Below are 21372 nucleotides of genomic sequence, written 5' to 3' on the forward strand. Positions count from 1 at the left end.
CAACCGACCAGTAAAACCACTGAATCCCGAAAGCCTACTGTAGAGGGCGCAATTCGATCAAGTGAAGTGATTGAACCAAATACACATTGTTCAAAACCTTAAGAACACCGTCCTAATATTGGGTTGCACCCACCCCCTTTTTCCCTCAGAACAGCCTCAATTTGTCTGGGCATGGACTCTACAAGGTGTCGTTCCACTGGGATGCTGGCCCATGTTGACTCCAATGATTGCCACAGCTGTGCCAAGTTGGCTGGATGTCCTTTGAGTGGTGGACCATTCTTGATACAGATGGGAAACTGTTGAGCGTGAAAAACCCAGCAGCGCTGCAGTTCTTGACACAAACCGGTGTGCCTGGCACCTTTGTCTTTCCCATTCACCTTCTGAATAGCACACATACACAATCCATGTCTCAGTTGTTTAAGGCTTAAAATTACTTCTTTAAGCGGTCTCTCTCCCTTCATTTACACTGATTAAAGTAGATTTAACAAGTGACATCAATAAGGGATCATAGCTCTCACCTGGATTCACCGGGTCAGTCCGGCACCTCCGTACCTTCAGGCTCTGATCAGGCCCTACACCCAAACAAGGGCACTGCATTCATCCACCTCTGGCCTGCTCGCCTCCCTACCTCTGAGGAAGCACAGTTCCCGCTCAGCCCAGTCAAAACTGTTCGCTGCTCTGGCACCCCAATGGTGGAACAAGCTCCCTCACGACGCCAGGACAGCGGAGTCAATCACCACCTTCCGGAGACACCTGAAACCCCACCTCTTTAAGGAATACCTGGGATAGGATAAAGTAATCCTTCTACCCCCCCTTAAAAGATTTAGATGCACTATTGTAAAGTGGTTGTTCCACTGGATATTATAAGGTGAATGCACCAATTTGTAAGTCGCTCTGGATAAGAGCGTCTGCTAAATGACTTAAATGTAAATGTAAAATGTCATGGAAAAACATGAATATTTTGTACACTCAGTGTATATTTAAACAATAAGGCCCAAGGAGGTCTTAGTGCCTGGACACCGCCCTTAGCCGTGTTATATTGGCAATATATCACAAAACCCAGAAGTGCCTTATTGCTATCATAAACTGGTTACCAATGTAATTTGAGCAGTAAAAATACATGTTTTGTCATACCCATGGTATACAGTCTGATATACCATGGCTGTCAGCCAATCAGCATTCAGGGCTTGAACCACCCAGTTTATAATGAAGACTACAGCTCAGTCAGCATTGCAATACTTGATATGAATTGTTTGGTTGCATGTAAAGTAGCCTACCATTCTCTGATGCCCATCTCTGAGAATTTCATAGAACTATTTTATGAATGCATTTCCTTACTATCTTTTTCTCCCTCATCCATTGTCAGGGATGTCAATCAGAGCATCAGGTTTTAACATTACAACATGAAGACAGTCGCTCATGTCCATGTCCCAGCACAGCAGGTAGTCTGCACTGGTGAGTGTGACATGGAAGTTTATCACGGGCTCCTCAGAGCTCTGATGTCTGATCTCTTTGCTGTCACGTCCTCACATGCAGTTTCTACGCATTACGGAAAGCAACAGTATTAGGTATACCAAAGTAAAATAAAAGTGATAAAGATGCATTTTTACAAATGTACTTACATTTGACCATTCATGTTAAAAAATAAGTGCTGGATTTATTTGGAACGATAGTCGAGAAAGTACTGTATAAGTAAAGTGTCCCAAAAGCAGGTCAACCCCTGTGAGTCAGCACTTCCTGATCCTGCTTATGTCTACTCATCCCTACTGTATCTCATCTCACAAAGGGTGATAGTGTGTGCGATTAATGAAGTCCACTATTGACAGCTGATTGAAGCCAGACGTTTTTCTGGCACTATCCTAGGAGGAATTACACTAATGCAGTTTACTGTGCAAAACGTTATTGCTCCCCAGAGAGAAGTCGGTCGTTGAGAAACAAATAGAGGCCGGGAGTCGGGAGAGCCGGAAATGAGAGAGCAGATACGGAGGTGTTAAGACTTCCACAGATCATATGTTTAGGATCCAGCAACTGACTTTAAGTCGTCAGTATTTCCCTTATGTCCCTAGAGAAGATATTGCTTACACTGGAAAAGCTGCAGAATGTCAGCTTACAGCTGAAACCTGAAACACCCCAGTCAGCCAGTCAGTCAGTCTGTCACATCCACTGTCTGACACCCACACACCACCATTTGTGTTTTCCATAATCCTCGTTCCAGAGAAATACATGATGTATAGGTCTTAGTGTTATAAACCACTGATATACTGTATTGGGTGTGTCCTATACCCAGCTTTGTGAGTGGAGAGGGATTTCAGAGCTCCAGACCATGTTATTTACTGTCTGCTCCTGCTGTGTTGGTCTACCACTTAATCCATATTGGCAATGTTAGGAGATATTATAATGTCTTGAGGCTCCAGTCCCACTGAGTCCCAGTCATACTCCATTTATATTGATCTGTGTGAACCAGTTTGCACCTGTTCCCATGGCCATGGAAGGAGTTGGGGGTGATATCAACATGTGTTGCTGTCTATGAGACAGGAAGGTATTCTTTTTATAAGATCAAGCTCTTGTCTTTTCCCTTTTTTCAGATTCCCCAGTCACCACTGTGTCTGCTACAGCATACCTCAAAAATCACCAATATATAGGCTACCAAACAAATCCCCCCCCCATCAATACATAGATATGTATTTTCTCAAATTACATAGCGTTCACATTTGTATTCCTAGTAATTACTAATCAAGCTACCGCACAAACAGACATCAATGGAGCACACAGATGATCGTATTATCACATACACACTCATTATTAGAATATTACTGACTCTGTACTAATATCAGTGATGCAGTGGTAAAAAAAGGTGGGTAATGGATACGATGAACAACCACCGATATAAATTAAAACGTATGACATTTTTAGAACTGTTTTCTTTGCATATTGATTGCATTTTAATGTAGGCCTATAGGGAAGATATGCCATGTCCAGATGTTCATATTGAAACATATATTATTTTTTTTAAATTCCTAACTTGTTTGATAAGATTCGTACAGATTTTCTCTGTGGACCCCACATGGGGACCCGACCCCAAGCTTGGGAACCACTGTTCTAACCTCTCTCTGCTTGCTTCCTCTCTTTCTCTGTCTCTGCATGCATTGCAGTCTGCCTCTGCCTCAACACAGAGCGCCACATCACTGTCTGTCTCAGGATAGTCTCTGTAAATGAAAGCTATTATGAAAACTTTGTAGCCTATTTTTTGCTCCTGCTGAGGTAGGCTCTGTTTAACGTTATCTTTTTAATTCATCCTTCTAACGTTAGCTGGCTAGGTAATACTAGCCAGAGCCCTTCAACGTTACTGCAATATAAGTTTTTGTCGGCAGCTAGCCAGCTGACTGACATATTTATAAGCGACTATTTACCATTTGCGCACTCATTCTCCGAGGGTGGGTTTTTGTTTGTTTGGGGGATGTCTGTAGACATGGCCGGAGTCACGGCCCGGCATCTCGCAAACACTGTCAGCTGCGTCTCTAGTTTTGTCTACTGTTCTAATGAGCCGATTTCGAGCTGGGGTAGTTCGTTTCATGTCTCAGGCCCTCGGCTTGTGCCACGAGAGGCCGGAGTTTTAGCCGTTCGATTGAGTGGTGAATGTGCTGCTAAAGGCAAATCTGTTCGGGATGTCCGTGGGAAGCAGGCACGCATAAACGAACAAACCACTGTTAATGATTCCACTCATTCGCAAAGAGGCAGGCGCGAATAGAACTCAAGCCTCAATCACACCGACCGTTTTATTGAGTTTTGGTACATCAGAAGTACATTGATTTCCAATGGAACTTTGCGTTTGCCTTGCAGTATTGCGTTGCAGTGGCAGTGCATTCTGTGTGGTACATACGTTGGATTTTTCAAACATATGCATTAAATTGTATGCATAGACGGCTTGACAGAAATGGTAGCAGAAAGTGAATGTTGAACTTCTGTTGCACACATATCCACATGATGCTGCGTGCCATTTTGCGCGAAAACACTGTCGGTGTGATCGAGGCGTCAGTCAGATCAAGAATATACGCGTGCAGGGCCTGCTGAGTGACGCAGCGGTCTAAGGCACTGCATTGCAGTGCTAGAGGTGTCACTACAGACCCGGGTTCGATCCCGGGCTGTATCACAACAGGCCGTGATCGGGAGTCCCATAGGGCAGTGCACAATTGGCCCAGCGTCGTTTGGGAGAGTTTCCTCATATGTAGTTCAGGCCCTGAATGTAAGTGACTCACGGTGGTCCCCTGAAACGTCATTGACCCGTTACAACAGTGATGATGGACCACCCTGGAGAGTGGAGACATGGGGAAACAGCACAGGTCCATGCAAACCACTAGCCCTCATGTTACTGTATCTATATGCTCATTCTAGGTGCATTGCATTTCCAATAGATATATGGTCTATGGCTCTATGGCTCTTTTCCTTTCAACCCGCATAAAATGAATGTCGAATTTTGGCAAGCAGAATAATTTTTGAAAATGTGTTCCTATCTGTCCTATTTCACATATTTTACCAAAGGGATGGGCTACTGGTGGCCCGCCCCATAAAAAAAAAAATATATACATTTTTTAGATTGGTAAATTAGTCTAGCGGCCAGCTATCTAAACTTGTAGTAAGAATTACCGACTCATGAGTTCCCTGATGAGTCACGTTTTTTTGTGGCCCCCCACCCCCATCAAAGTTGCCCTTCGCCATTTACATTTACTGTATGGTAGTCTATTTTACATTGTATGTGATGAATTCTATGGACATGGCATGGGAAACTCTCTTTCTTGTAAAAGTCATGCATTTATTTACACAACCATTTGAATGACCACATATATGATACTATTTATAATAATCACAATTTAAATATGTGAAATTCTTTTCAAGATATGTTCTATGTTAACTGTTTGTTTAATCAGATAGATAGAACATATTTTCCATGGTGTTAACCAGGACTGGGTTAATTCGGACAGTATTCGTTCGGCCTCTTCTTCACATTGATTGTGTACCTGAGAATGATGAGATAATGAAGAGCCCTTAATGCTTCCTCTGTCAGGACAAGCTTCCTATAATCCATAGCCACTTATCCTGGCAATAACTGTCATCTTTATCTTCCTGCAGACAGCACACATTAAGAACAGCCAAACACCTTTGGACATAAATATTCACACTATTCAAATCAAAGGGCCTGAGAGAATATTGTCAGGCCCATCAACAGGAAGACAGATAGGGTGGGTCTCAAATGGAACCCTATTCCCTTTATAATGCATTACTTTTGACCAGGGCCCGCTCTGGTCAAAAGTAGTGCTCTATATCGGAATAGGTTGCCATTTGGAACGAGCTTATAGTGTCGGATGGCCTTTCATGGGCTTCTTCTTCCTTATAGCTGTTTGTGCTGACAATAGGAAAGCACATTTTTTTTAATTGAAGAGCTCATTTCCTAACTATCCTCTATTAGGGATGTCTTATCCAAGCACTTAAGTCAATATTTCACAGCCACAGTGACCTCATAAACACTATTGGTAGACACTAAATCAGTCATAGTGTGTTCATTGGCGTTTACCGCTAACAATTTACAGGTAACTGCCAAAATAATGGAAACACTGGCGTAAATGAGGGATACAAAGTATATTGAAAGCCTGTGCTTCCACAAAGGTGTGGTTCCTGCGTTAATTAAGCAATTGACATCCCATCATGCTTAGGGTAATGTATAGAAATGCTGGGCAAGCCATTATTTTGCCTACCACGGCTATGCCCCATAGGATGACAATGCCCCCATCCACAGGGCACGAGCGGTCACTGAAGGATTTGATAAGCTTGAAAACGATGTTAACCATATGCCATGGCTGTCTCAGTCACCAGATGTCAACACAATTGAACACATACGGGATATTCTGTAGCGGTGCCTGAGACAATGTGGAAAAAAACATTCGATAAAAAAAGATTGACCATTTTCTGAAAGTGTGTGCATAATTCTTCCTGTTTTTTTTCTTCCAGAAATCAATTCAGATGAAATGCCCTTCATATAAACAAAGCAGCCAAGCTAAACCATGAACATAGCATTCAGTAGATTCCGTAACTGTTTAAGCCTACATTAATCTAAAGTGGTGATGGATGGTACATTATACATTGGGTTTAGACAGTAAGGTGTTATGTTCTTCTTATACATCTATGCCATTGAATTTGTAAGGCACTCTCCGGAATCAAAGCAAGACCAAGGTAACTTGAATTTCAGCATTTAATTGCCAAACTCTGCATTGAAGGATAACGACACAGAAACAGTTGTTATCCTTGGTTTAAAGCTGGTGTGCCACTCAGGATCTTGTGTGGGCACTGTATTGACTCATTGTGTGTGGGGCATGAGGTTGGAGCACTTTCAATTTGCAGCAATTGTATGTGTGTGTGTTGGTGTGAAGGGCACACAGGACTGTTTTTCTGTAGGGTCATTTAAATAGCACATAACAAAGTGATCATTCTGATCTAAGGGGCATGGACAGAAGATAACCGGCTCTAGGATGGGGTGTAAGGAGGCCAGTGGGATGGTCCAGTACATTCACATGGAGATGCTAGACATTCCTTGCATTTTCCCAAAGCTTTAGATATCCTTGTGAAGGCGGAGAAGGAATCCAGCCTTATTGCAAATGCAACACAATTTAATTTAGCAATATATGAAATTACCACTAAATATGAATTGGGTTTGAGATGTTGACTAAAACATCTTTAGGTATAACACTTATCTTGGTGTGCTTGCTAACAGCCTTATATTGAGAAGCCTATTTGATATTCTGTTAGTACTTCCCATGTACACTGAGTATACAAAACATTAAGAACACCTGCTCTTTCCATGACACAGTCTGACCAGGTGAAGCCAGGTAAAAGCTAGGATTCCTTATTGACGACACTTGTTAAATCCACTTAAATCAACGTCGATGAAGGGGAGGATACAGGTTAAAGAAGGATTTGTAAGCTTTAAGAAAATTGAGACATTGATTGTGTATGTGTGCCATTCAGAGGGTGAATGGGCAAGACAAAATATTTCAGTTCCTTTGAACGAGGTATGGTAGTAGGTGCCAGTTGTTTAACTTGTTCCTAATGCTTGTATATTCAGTGTATAAGTACAGAACCACTAGTTAAAGGGGCAATCTGCAGTTAAAACAATAGCAAAGCTGTCACCCACCACTGATTTGGTAAACAACTGAGGGTTGGGGCTGGAGAAATGTAAACACTTTCAAAGTCATATAGACAGATAGTGATCCATATTTTCCATATACAGTTGTTGTTAATCATTTTATTGTTTACAAACATTGAAGTAAAACAAGCTTATATTGTAGGTTTTGATGGGTTAAGACAGTTAAACTAAGCTTGTGGCATTTATAAGTTATAATATTCAAGAGTCAATGGGTATCATTATTTAAAGTACAAAACAATTGTGGTAACAACGACATATTGCCCCTTTAATTCTTGTGTAACAAGTCAGCCTATATAATGTTTGGGTATAAGACACATGATAAGAGAAAGGAATATGATCTGTTTATTTTGATTTCAGCTGCTGTCACTCACACACATATTGCAGGGGTGCAAGGCTGCTAACGGTTGTATCTTTGGTGTAAAGAATCTGACAAGCTGGTTGAGATTTTGAATGACTGCTTTTGAGTGGAGAGTCAGTCCCCTGGAACTCATAGGGTTTTCAATACCCTGTAGGGCAGTGTGAGTCTGAGAAGAGTCTGAGAGTGTGTGACTGAAAATAAGACTTTGATTCTTTGTATAGCTTAATGGTGCGATATGCAGAAATCAGTCACCCATTTCCTGGTTGATAAAATTCTCTAGTTGGGCTTGGTGTGGGCTAGCCTGGGGTTGGTGTGGGCAAGCCTGTGTTAGGCTTGGTGTGGGCTAACCTGTGTTGGGCTTGGTGTGGGCAAAACTGTGTTGGGCTTGTTGTGGGCTAGCCTGTGTTGGGCTGATGTGGGATTGGTGTGGGCTTGGTGTGTGCCCACCTTGCCCACGAATACCGACGTGGGGCCAATGGGGTCATATTTGCTGGGTAAACACTTATGAACATTCAGCTCTCAAGTGAAGCATGGGCAATGATCCTCCGATTAGTAGGAGTGCAAAGGTAAAATACAAAAAGCAATATCCCCCTACAGTCTGTTGGCATAATAGAGCACCTGACTTGTTTAGTGGAACATTGTTCTTAATGATGGTGGTCACTCAACATCTGTGGGTGCATCCTGAAAGCAGCAGTCCTTGTAGAAGTGTTGGTCTAAGTCGTTGACTTCTATTGCCAAATTCTAGATGCTTGTTATTAAAAAGCAGAGCCAATGCCAGGAAAGGAGTATGGTTATAGGGCACACAGAGACAGAGACAGAGAGAGAGAGAGAGAGAGAGAGAGAGAACACAGGAAGAAAGACATAGGAGGGTAGCTAGCCTTTTACTTCCTGCTTAACCCTGTGTGCCTCTTTCAACAATAGACACGAGGGAAAGGTGAAAAGCAGTAACTCGAGGGTCGTCTGTTTCAGAGAAGGATCAAAATGATGTAGAAATCGCAAGAGAATGTCAAGCTCTGAGAATGTTAGGGAAAGGGGATTAAGGAGGGGGAGAGAGGAGGCCTCTTTCATTCAGAGGTAATGCAAACAAGGAAACAAGAAAAAACATACAGTATGTATTCTGCCTATCTACCTACTCCTAATTAAAATATCTGGCCTAATTGAGGGATTTGGGCATATTTTCTTTTCGAGTGGCCAATCTCGTCAAGAGGAGGTTGGGAGGACAAATGCTGAGGGCAGCCTTTGAGGATTGTGTATTCTATATTTTTTTTAACGAAGCCCCTCTAACAAATTCACCTATGTCCGTTTAATGCTAAAAAAAAAATAATCCACTTCCCCCAAACACAGGAAGGAAGAGGGACATCAATAAACCGACTAAGCCTCATTGTATAGTTGACCTAAAGAGTAAGACAGCAAATTACCAGCTGAGTTTTGGGTTAAATCCTCAGGGGTTGTCAACAGCAACCACTTACATCTTGCCACAGCTGCTGCTCTTTTGTTATTAATCAAGTATACTAAGAGGTTTCCATTTACCGGGAGGTTACTATCCAACTACATCTTATTTTTTGCTAAACAGCACAACAGATGTTTACTCAGGATATGGCTGCCAGGGTACAGTACTGTTAAGACATTTGGGCTGATCACGAAAGCAGCATTAAGCTCAAAGCTTCAGCAAAAATGATGAGGCTTTTGTGCTGAGAGTAGCACTGTCTACTAAACTCAAAGGCTGTACAGTATATCTTTATTTCCACCTCAAATGTAGGTGCCAAGGCCTGTTGAATGAAAATCACTATTCAGCAAATACACTTTCCATGGACCCCAAACCTTACACAAACCAAAGGTTTTATTATTGGGTAAAATTCATTTCCGCTTATCAATAACAACAAGGCTATAAATCCTTTTAAAGCTGAGTGAAAGAGGAAAGTGAATGAAAAAGGGTTGAGCAAGGAGGAGGTAGCAGGTTCCGAGAAATCAATTTTCACACATTAGAACTATTAGCTTATTGAGAGGTGGCTGACAGATTGAGGGTTTGCAGTTAAAAAGAGCTGTACCTGTGAAATAGTCTCTTCATCCAAGTATTGATGTGTGTGTGTGTGTGTGTGTGTGTGTGTGCGTGTGTGTGTGTGCCTGCGCACATGTGTGGGGGGTGGCTGAGCTGAGTAACCTGGTGTTTGGAGAAGCCCTTCCCATACTCTCCCAGACAGAACAGGACCACACCACTGTTAGCATACTCTTCATGGAAGCGGCTCCTGCTAAACACAACACCATATCGACTTAGCTAATTCATACTGGGGAAAAGCATCAAACTCTGATTTGATGAAGGTATTTCAAACTGTTAATAACTTAGCTAATGGTGTAAGTTGAGAGAAAAAAAAGCTTGAGTCTTAAATAAATGAAAGCGGTTACTTCAGATGATTTCGCCTTCTGTGTGCTGTCTAGGCACCTCTCTGCCAGTGGCATCATCTATCACAATAGATACCGCCATAAAATCTCAGATATAGACCTGTGTCAGAGCCATCCTTTACAAAAGGGCTGAGGAACACGTTCAAAGGGATCAGAACAAAGGAAGCTAGATGTATAATGTAGCCTATTCATTCTTTTCTTTTTCCTGATTGACCTTTCTCTACTTTCATTATCTGGATTCATGTTCAATTCTGTAAGGGTGCTGGAACTGCAGGACTTTTACTCACAGAGTCTGGCAGTCCTTTGCTAATCTTGAAGAGTATCTTTTCGCTGCACAGAAATGCCAATACAGTATATCTGCTGTGTTGTTGAGTGTGTTACTTTTACAATGTACCCAGTTCTAGGAGGACAGCTATCCATCTCAAAAGGCAGGACAGCGAGACAGAAACTCAGATGTCCCAAGATGGCTCAGGACAGTCTAATAGGAGTCTAATAGTAGTCTAATAGGAGGCTCATGGTGTCCCATAACTATGATAAAATATGAATCTCATGTGTAAAATAATTTCCACCAGTGTATCAGGGGAACCAACAGGATCCTAAATCAGCTCAGAATTTCAAACTACACCCTCAAATGAATAAACATAAACAAATAACCAGAAGGGGGACTCAAGCCCTATAGGGGTTGGCCTTGATGTTTATAGGACCTATTGATCCCAGAGAAACAGTGAAAAATTACCCGTTAGAATAGGGTGCCATTTGTGACGCATGAGTGTACCAGACCTGGTAGTCTTCGAGGGGCATAGTGCACACAGCAGTGTGAGAGCTGTGTTCCTGTAGAGCCACCATGCTCCACTCTCCCTTCACGCCACTCAGATGTCACATTAATCATGCTGATCACCAGCTGCCTCTAGTGTAGTCTGACATCCCAGGCGGCATCACAAATGGCACCCTATTCCATATAGAGTGCACTACTTTTGACCAGAACCCATATGGGCCCTAGTGCACTACATAGGGGATAGGGTGCCATTTTGGGACATAGCCCCAGTCTATCTGTGCCAGTGGACCACAGGGAATGGTGACAGGCAGCCATGCCAAAAGTTCTCTTTCTAGCACTTTGTTGAAACATCATGTTTCACTTTATTTAGTTACCGTATAATTTAGTGAGAATAGCTTTATAGCTTTTGATGTTGATTCTGTCAAAAACAGATAATCCTGGTATCTACTGTTCTCCGTGACGGAAGGGAAGATGAGGCGATGACTTGTGAGTGATTAAGAGGAAAGACATTCCCTTGTGTGAGGTAAAACGGCATTGTCTGGATCATAGAGATAGTATTAGAACATACTGAAATATCTCCATGGTGTGGATTGTCCCCTATTTTCCCCCATTCCCAGGCCAGATATTCTGCTGACCAGTAAGGTGATCATCAGACCCTTATATAACCACTACCTTCACATTCGTTTTCATAGTCTGCTCCATCACCCTGCCACTTGGCTGCTGCTGTGTGTTTGATGCCCAATCTACTCCAGGGCGTCGTCCCAAATGGCACCCTATTCACTACATAATGCACTACTTTTAACCACTGCCCATAGGGCTCTGTTCAAAGTAGTGGGGTATATAGAGAATAGTGTGCTATTTGAGACGTAACTCAGGATTTCTCCTTTAGCACTTCTTCTCCTCTGTTTAACTACATTCCTTGTACCTGCAAAGTCCAAATGTGTTCAGTCACACTGACCTGCTACCATTAGACCATTCATCAGTGTTCAACTGCCGAAACATCAGAGGTGTTAGGGAGACAGCATGGCCATGGTGGTTTGGAGAGCTTCCAATGACCCTGGCCCTAGCTGTGAGCTGGGATTCCATGGCTAGGCTAGGAGACATGGCTATATGAGTGCTGCAGCGAGACATGGATCAGAGTTGTTTATGGCAATATGATTGATTTGCATTGTATAGAATGCAATTATGAATCTATAGACCTTCAGTGTGAGCGTAGACTGTGGTACTATTTTCTCAGACTTTTAGTGTGCTGTGGTTTGTCACCTAGTAACCAACACACTCCTCTGGCCATCTCACTCTACCTTATGACTAAGACATAAGCTGAATTTAAAGTAACTTTGGTGCATAAAAGAAAAGGGACAATGCCTGTCAACATAACACCTTTACTTCCTGTTATTTGGACTGAGACAAGGATGCTATTCAAGCTCTCAGTGCCCAAGAGGTCAGGGAACCTACAGTGGAGGGTGGTACATTGAACCCTGGCGACGAAAAGTTGATTGGCACGGCTTGACCCAGGGGTGTACAACATGTGTAGTGTGTACACTGTTTCCACTATAGGGTGATACCAGTGCTGTCTTTGTTGGTGACAGTTAGCGTTAGGTGACCGCAACAAGACTGAAATCTACTGATGGCAAGCTCCCCCAAGGTCCCTCAGCAAGTGTTGTCCCAGAGTCCGGACCCCTTATGTCCTTCATGTCCTAACAGGGGTATAATGTAGAAGTTTTGCAGGAAGAGGATGTCACTGGGCAGTGACCCAATAGAAATCTGAGGTTAGTCCCTTGTGACAGGTTTCACACGTAGCTTGTGGCCAAGCCCACAAATAACAGCCAGGCATGTTGTTTGCTCTCATTCTCCGGCTTGTTTCAGATTACTCAGTGGGCCTTTTTGAAGTTGGCTGATGGACAGGCAGGGTTTTCCCCTTCCTCTCCTGACAAAAAAAGATTGGGTCATCGTCAGACCCATTCGCTTCTGTGTATCTAGTGTAAACCCAGAATACGACGCATATTTAGTTCAGGATTTGATCAGAGACACATAGGGAAACCTATACACAAAGGTTCCATGTTGAGGTATCATCTAATTTCACAGCGAGGGTTGTCATAGCGATCCCTTGTTTTTGGTCACTGGGACAGCTCTGCAACACTGTACTGTATACAGTGACTGCCTTGCTTGAATTGTATTAGAAGATGAAAGCAACCTATAGCATAGTAGTAGTGATGCCTTGTAACAATTCACACAGATCCGGTTCTCAACAATCGCAGAAAGGAAATTAACATCGGCAGCTTTGGTGAAAGCAAACCAATGACACTGGAGGTTGAACGCCTGTCTGAGACTTTGTTGTCCCGAACCTGCCGCTCTCACTCAGTAAGAGGTTTCACTAGTACGTTCCTAGCCTGCCATGGGCCATTGAGCAATAAAAAGCTCTGTAACTATATCCAGAGACTAATCCATCCTGGACAATCGCTGGCAGACCTTCTACACTACATGACCAAAAGTATGTGGACACCTGCTCGTCAAACATCTCATTCCAAAATCATGGGCATTAATATGGAGTTTGTCCCTCCTTTGCTGCTATAACAGCCTCCACTCTTCTGGGAAGGCTTTCCACTGGATGTTGGAACATTTCTGTGGGGACTTGCTTTCATTCAGCCTCAAGAGCATTAGTGAGGTCGGGAACTGATGTTGGACGATTAGGCCTGGCTCGCAGTAGGCTTTCCAATTCAGGTGTTTGATGGGGTTGAGGTCAGGGCTCTGTGCAGGCCAGTCAAGTTTTTCCACACCGATCTCGACAAACCATTTCAGTATGGACCTCGCTTTGTGCATGGAGGCATTGTCATGCTGAAACAGGAAAGGGCCTTCACCAAATTGCTGACACAAAGTTCAAAGCACAGAACTGTCTACAATGTCATTTTGTATGCTGTAGCATTAAGATTTCCCTTCATTGGAACTAAAGGGCCTAGTCCGAACCAAGAAAAACAGCCCCAGACCATTATTCCTCGTCCAGCAAACTTTACAGTTGGCACTATGCATTCGGGCAGGTAGCGTTCTCCTGGTATCCGCCAAACCCAGATTCGTCCGTCAGACTGCCAAATGGTGAAGCGTGATTCATCATTCCAAAGAATGCGTTTCCACTACTCCATAGTCCAATGGCGGTGAGCTTTACACCGTTCCAGCCGACGCTTGGCATTGTGTATGGTGATCTTAGGCTTCTTTGTGGCTGCTCGGCCATGGAAACACATTTTATGAAGCTCTGGATGAACAGTTATTGTGCTGACGTTGCTTCCAGAGGTAGTTTGGAGCTTGGTAATGAGTGTTGCAACTAAGGCGATTTTTACGCGCTCTGCGCTACAGCACTCAGCGGTCCCATTCTGTGAGCTTGTGTGGCCTACCACTTCGCAGCTGAGTCGTTGTTGCTCCTAGACGTTTCCACTTCACAATAATAGCTCTTACTGTTGACCGGGGCAGCTCTAGCAGGGCATCCTATGACTCTGCCAGGTTGAAAGTCACGAGCTCTTCAGTAAGGCCATTCTATTACCAATGTTTTTTTTCTATGGAGATTGCATGGCTGTGTGCTCACTTTTATACACCTGTCAGCAATGGGTATGGCTGAAATAGCTGAATCCACTAATTTGAAGGGGTGTCCAAATACGTTTATGTAGGTGTATATATACTATATATATATAGTAGCTGTGCAGAGTAAAGGCCCTGACTGTAGACTGTACCCATGCAGCACTGTTCTCATGTCACAAGGCTGTCACAGTGTGGGTCCAGGAATGGTGTGGGAAGACTGAAGCAAGTGAATGTGTTTTAATAGGCATACCAGCGTTTAGGATGGCCAATGGTATTTCCTTGATGATGCAGCAGTTGAAGATGGTATTGGTCTATAAAATAAAACATTTGAGTATGTAATATGGACTGAAGATGGACTATTGAAACACTTCAGATAGAGTGACAACAGAGGAGGTAGACAGAGTGATTGACTTTGAAATTGTTGTCTGGGGGTCAGACCTATTTGTTGAAATGATCACTGTCTGAACATGTTTATGATTTGAGAGATTAATAAACATAGCCTACTTGATGACAAGACTGGATTTGAATTATAGCCAGAGGCATTTATTTTAATTGTCAATCCTAATTATTTAAAATGAGCCTATAGTGGATAATAGTTGTCAAATATGCCCTAAACTTGAAATATCTTTATGATTCCAATAATTCAAAAAGTAAGTTGTGCTTATAGTTAATGGATTCGCCTAAAGACCTTACACTTTTAATAACTAGACATTCTCCAGCCTTTTAGCTGGTAGTTTGGGTAACCACACTTATTTATGATAAATGTGTAAATCCACTATTTTGTGCTCATTCATTGTGAAGTGAAACATAGGCTACTGTCTACTACAGTATGTTTGCATACCACACTGAATCTCTTCAATCACGGACTTTCTCGGGTGTAGCCTATGTTCTTTTTAAATGTCAGCAAGGCAATATAAATAGGACAATATTAAGTCTACCCAGCCAAATTATTGATGAGAAATGGAATTCAGCATCAGACGCACGTGGACAGCTCCTAGTTGCAATGGTGCGCACTAATCCTTCATTGCTCACGAACACTCCGACTATACGGCTCGACGTTTCTTGCAAAGTTGTCTTTCGATCACCAGTGAAGTGGCAGAGACCGAATTTCATAGGAACCCAACACCCCATGTTACAATACTGCTTACTGAACCGCTCTACCCACCTGACCCGTGAAACCACACCCATAATGGAATATACAAAGTCCGAATTGTCAAAGAGCCAATCAACTCCGGCTCGGACTTCGTAACATATTCGCACAGTTCGGGAAGGAAGAACACGAGCTAAGTGCACGCTAGGTCTTTGATGGGATAGGCTATTGCCTCTATTCTGTGTTTGTTTTTCTCCTAGTAGCCTAATATAATGCTTAGAATAGAAGATAATTCCTTGGAATGAGATGGAGATGCACTTCTCGAATGCAACCGGTAACATTTGTTCGGATTTAACACAAAGTAGCCTAATCGAAAATTGAAATAGGTGGCATATGGGCAGGTCTACTTTTGTCTTCTGAAAAGGGTAAGCTACATTGTAATTACGATGAAATGGCAACGAAATACCAGCTTGAAATACACTTGAGAAAATGTGACAGTTAGACTGAATATAGCCTATTCCAAATATCAAAACGTGTGCATTTAAGAAATGATTCAAGACATCGGTTGTCCTACCTTGACATGAAGAGGATTCACTTATGAATGAGAGATCCACTTGTACCAGGAGATATGGCATTCCAACCGTTTTTAACAAACACTGCTTCGGATTTCACCCTCGACGCAATGCTGGCCCGACAACCTCCGTTTTTTCCTGCCATTGCATTAACTTCCCACGGGTCTCTTCACTTGCCTGTTGCGCAAAGGCATCCCATGCTGGATCCGGTCAATGCTGAAACTATCCTCCGCAAAGCCTCGCTGGAACAGCATAATGCAACCCAGTCTGCCAAGCTCAGTCCTCCTAAAACGCTGGAGACGGAAGCCACGGAGGATGATCCAAAAGTTCACTTGGAGACAAGGCACCTTTGGACACAATTCCACAAATTCGGCACTGAAATGGTCATAACAAAATCAGGAAGGTAAATGTTATAAAATATCACCAATAACCATAGCCTATAAAGTTATTCGGTTTTTTCAGCCTATATTCTATAGTACGTCTGTGATTTAGAATCGATGTGTTTTACCTTTTCTCCAGGCGCATGTTTCCACCGTTTAAAGCAAGATGTACTGGCTTGAACCAAAGGGCAAAATATATTTTGCTGATGGACATTGTGGCGGCCGACGACTTCAGGTACAAGTTTCACAACTCCCGTTGGATGGTGTCAGGAAAGGCAGATCCTGAAATGCCAAAGAGGATGTACATACACCCAGACAGTCCCGCTTCTGGCGAGCAATGGATGTCAAAAGTGGTCAATTTTCATAAACTAAAATTGACAAACAACATCTCGGACAAGCATGGGTTTGTAAGTTCCAAAAATACTAGCGTTTTGTGTTAATAATGTAGTCTATTTACAGTGCAGTTTAACTCATCTAATGTATTGTTATTGAAGTATAACTGAAAGACTCGTTTTTCTTAAACTGCGTAATGTTCGAGTTGATGACTAGGCCTAATTTATTATTTAAAATGTATGTTGTCTCCAATTACAGACGATTCTTAACTCAATGCACAAATACCAGCCCAGGTTTCACGTTGTGAGGGCCAATGATATCCTCAAACTACCTTATAGCACGTTCAGGACCTATGTCTTTTCTGAGACAGAATTCATTGCTGTAACTGCATACCAAAACGATAAGGTAGGCCCTTCATAATTTCATAAAGCAAATTTCAGAATATCAATGTATTTTTCGTATTGATAACACTCTGGAAAATATAAATTGTATATATATATATATATATACACACACACATATATATACATACACATACACACATGTATATATTATGCATAAAGAGTTTGTAAAGAGTTTATAGATGGTGATGAACAATTATTGCAGTTATATAGACTTCAATCCAGGTCTAAATTAATTACTGACATATATACTCTATTTACACAACGTTTATTAACTGCTTATAACCCCTTTACAAAGTTCTTGGGGACAAAGATTTGGTTGGAAACGTTTGAAGGATTTTATAGGCCAACTCCTGGCTTATCACTAGCCTATAGCCTATGAGTCTATGATTAATAGTGTTAAAATGTTGTTACTGGTCTAATGTTTAGAAACATTACAGTCCTTAACAGTAATTTCTATTTTCAGATCACACAAATGAAAATTGATAACAATCCTTTCGCCAAAGGATTCCGTGACACTGGCAATGGTAGAAGAGAAAAAAAGTGAGACAAAAAACGACAAATGTAAATCTAAATACTAAATACTTTTAGAAACTCTTAATTGTCAATAGGCCTACTAAAATGTTTCTTTTTTTTATTAGGAAACAATTGGGGATAAATATACAAAAGTTCAGTGAAACCTCTGGTGACTCTTTGGATGAGGCTCCACTGAAAAGCGCAGGAAATGCAAAATCAATCGGTGAGTTTGTATGACAACGAATTTAATACATTTGTACCTTTCGTACCATAATATATTGTAATGGTAAAATGTTTAGCCTCAACTTGTTCTCAGTTTACAAACAACATTGTATTTAACCAATCATGTTAGAGGGCTGCCAAAGTGACAGTGAAAGCGGTCAAGAAAGCAAACATTGGAATAATGTTGGACAAGACTTGCGAAAAATCTCAACCACCACAAAGGAACTGAAACCTGAGCCAAATATTACCACATTCCACGACAAAGCGGACAGGGCTTCAACGGACTCACTTAGGACCGAAACAGACTCAAAGGATCCAAAACAGGACCATATAAACGCCATAACTGGTGGTATGACACGTTGCTTTGGAGCAGAGGATCCGAGGGCAACAGAACACTTCCAGCCTTTAACCGTGGAAACGGACCAAAGCGCTCACATCACAGGCCTAGGACGCAACAAGTTTTCACACTGCTATTCTTATCCACCGGATTGGACAAGATATATTCTCAACCCCTTGGGTGTCACTCACCGTCTCCTACACAATGCCCAAGTAAACATGCAGGGAGAAACTTTATCCAGTGTAGCAGCAACAGCAATGGGGCACATGCTGATGGCTGTGTCATCTGACGGAGTGTGCACCATGGGCACGGCTGGTATCCCAGTATCTTCTGTACAAAGAGTGTCAGGAACGTCAGGATTACCCTTGAACTTTCAGCAGCATGCTATGGCATCGCAGGTATGCCTATCATCTATTAATTCAGCAACACTACTCAATAGGCGGCTTTTAAGCTTATGACGTCGTCAATTAATTAGGCTAATTTAAGTCGTGAAAATAAGTAATGAAAATAACAGCAAACTTTGCAGCCCTAACCGCTCTTTCTTTGTTTCCCATATAGGGCCTCGCGGTTTCTCCTTTTGGTGCTATTTTCCCCTATCCCTACTCCTATTTGGCCGCAACGGCTGCTCTCTCCACCACAGCATCAACCCCAGTGCATCGCCGCCCAGCAACCCCAGTGCATCGCCGCCCAGTAACCCCAGCGCATCGCCGCCCAGCAACCCCAGCGCATCGCCGCCCAGTAACCCCAGTGCATCGCCGCCCAGTGCGCCCTCCTACCCGGTTCAGACCATACTCCATTCCCAATAGCGTAGGCCTACCAGACAACTGTTCGACGCCCCCGACATCTATTCACCTTATGACTGATAGAGACGTGAATTGTCACACTATTGCAAATAGTCCGATTGACATAGGCCTACAGTCCAATGGAGCAGCAGAGGTAGACAGCGATTCCTCGCTACAGGGTTCTGGTGCGTTAGCGGCAAAACGCTTATCCAACAAGGATTGCATGGATCAGCTCCAATGTATACAACAGTTGGTCAGAGGTATAGACTCCTATCAAGACAGAGACTCATATTCCTAGGTCATAAATCTAACAAACTGATTAAAATTGAGCTATTTTTTCTCATAGCCTGATGAATGAAGATAGAGGTGTTTGCTATCATACCAAATGGCATTTTCACATTTCTAATGCTGAATGTATGCATAATAGATAACATTGTTTGAGTCTGTGAATTATGGTTGCGCTTGTGTGTTGATGATACTATAATTTGTTCACTGATGGCACTGAAGTTTATTTGCAATAAATCACCAATGCAATAAATCACCAAAGCACGTGTGTAGTTCAAATATTATTTATTTCGTGTTCTTGACAAAATAGTTAAGGAAATTTTGAAAATTCCTTTTAAATACCCATTCATTTTTTTATGGAGGAATGTTTTTGCTGACTTGTTAAACATTGAAAAGTCAATGGCGTGGCTTCGGTCAGTTAATCAATATATTTTGCAGTTTCAGTAAGACAATACTGTCAACATAACCATTTCATGTCGTGATGTGTGTTTTGTTCTATTATTTTATTTTTTTAATGTATTTTATCTTTAATCCCAGCCCCCGACCACGCAGGAGGCCTTTTGCCTTTTGGTAGGCGTTATTGTAAATACGAATTTGTTCTTAACTGACTTGCCTAGTTAAATAAAGGTCAAATAAAATAAAAATAAAAAATGTAGCTATTTTTATTTGCTGTAATTATGTGCATGCGTTGTAGATCAAAATAAATTGTCACAATATTTTTGGGGAAAATCTTGTATGCCTATCATTTATTATAACCCATTATATGCCTACAAAGCTCTTTGTTATAACATGTTTGTTCATTTGAATAACTGCTCTTGAATGCGTGTTATAAACTCAACAAAATAATGTTAAACGAAATAAAAGTATTCTGTTTTAATGGTTGAGGAGGTTCTTGAATGGATGCTCATGTCTGTGCATTTTATGTTTGAAAAGTTGCAGTTGATTTAAAACGAAAAAAGTTCTAAATTAATTTCCTACCTCCCCACTGTGTGCGTTTTTAACATTTGCAGGCTAAAAGTATATGAAATACATTATTAGTCTAGCCTACTATTACGGTAATCGTTTATTATCATAGCGCTTATAACTACTACTTTGTAAAAATATATATATATTTGTAAATTATCCCGTAAGTTTCATATGATGATCTATATGAACAAATGATTACAAAACATGTATATTATAAACATAAGTTATTGTTCTTTATTGCATAAGCCTATATACTTAACAAATATATACTTCCTTTTTTAGCCCCTTAGATATTGTTCTGGTATGGTCCTAAAGTACACAGTCTTCATATTCAACGATCATGCTTGAACACAAATATTGTTTATCAAATACATTCTGCATCATCATAGTTTATATTTCGAAAACGTTTTATTAAAATGTCATAAAATCATCAAAAATATGAATGGTAAAGTTATTACTAGCATTTAATGTTTAGATTTATGGAGATATATAGCCTACCAGCACGTGCAGTATTACTAAATAACAAATAATTTGACAGGTGCGAGCTTCACCTGCCCTCTGATAAGTGAAAGTTTTCCCATACATTGCTTAAACCAATCAAACCCTTTCAGATCTCCACAAGGGCGTGGCTAAAAGGGATACAGTTTGTGTCAAATTAACGTAACAAGTAGATTATTTGTGTACATTTTAGCTACTCTAACCCCCAACTCATGCGTCATTGATTTTTGTCATATCGCTATTATTCAAAAGATTTGAAATACCTGGTTGGAGGACAATACTATACAGCAGGGCTAGGCAACCCTGGTCCAGTAGTGCTGCAGGCACTTCATGTTTTTGTCAACCATCCTGGTATCCCACAAAGCAAGCTAGATCTACTCAGGGTTTTCTAAAGCTAACCAGCTTCAGTTGGCTTCACATCTTAGCTCAGGCTTCATCCATACTATAACGGTGGACATGGCTAATCGAACGCTGAACTCTTCATTGAGACAATTCTGAAACATCGAATTCAACAGGTGTAGACCTTACAGTGAAATGCTTACTTACAAACCCTTGACCAACAATGCAATTTTAAAAAATAAGTGAAGTAAAAAATAAAAAATAGTTAAAGAGCAGCAGTAAAATAACAGTAGCGAGGCTATAAACAGGCTGTACCGATGCAGAGTCAATGTGCGGGGGCACAGGTTAGTCGAGGT

General features: G+C 41.6%; 1 protein-coding gene across 2 annotated transcripts; it reads left to right on the forward strand.

Moving 5' to 3' along the window:
* Nucleotides 1-15180: 15180 nt before the first annotated feature.
* Nucleotides 15181-20073, forward strand: LOC106584937 (T-box transcription factor TBX3). 2 transcript variants are annotated; one of them, XM_045707091.1, is made up of 7 exons: nucleotides 15981-16360; nucleotides 16477-16744; nucleotides 16929-17075; nucleotides 17538-17614; nucleotides 17713-17810; nucleotides 17940-18544; nucleotides 18705-20073. In XM_045707091.1, the coding sequence occupies exons 1-7, from the start codon at nucleotides 15987-15989 to the stop codon at nucleotides 19224-19226; spliced, it is 2091 nt and encodes a 696-aa protein (XP_045563047.1). In that variant the 5' UTR covers nucleotides 15981-15986; the 3' UTR covers nucleotides 19227-20073. The 2 variants fall into 2 exon arrangements, with proteins under 2 accessions (XP_014026102.2, XP_045563047.1); XM_014170627.2 differs by lacking the exon at nucleotides 17940-18544 and having other exon boundaries at nucleotides 15181-16360; nucleotides 18705-19234.
* The last annotated feature ends 1299 nt before the right edge of the window (nucleotides 20074-21372 follow it).

Source organism: Salmo salar, chromosome ssa24 (genome assembly GCF_905237065.1).
Source record: "Salmo salar chromosome ssa24, Ssal_v3.1, whole genome shotgun sequence".
In the NCBI taxonomy this organism is placed as follows: domain Eukaryota; kingdom Metazoa; phylum Chordata; class Actinopteri; order Salmoniformes; family Salmonidae; genus Salmo; species Salmo salar.

Excerpts from the sequence above, each read along its gene's own strand:
- LOC106584937 (XM_045707091.1), top strand. The coding sequence starts at position 15,987 with ATGAGAGATCCACTTGTACCAGGAGATATGGCATTCCAACCGTTTTTA. Across the intron at positions 17,076-17,537 it reads CTGCATACCAAAACGATAAG|ATCACACAAATGAAAATTGA; the intron begins GTAGGCCCTTCA and ends TTCTATTTTCAG. Across the intron at positions 17,615-17,712 it reads AATGGTAGAAGAGAAAAAAA|GAAACAATTGGGGATAAATA; the intron begins GTGAGACAAAAA and ends TTTTTTTATTAG.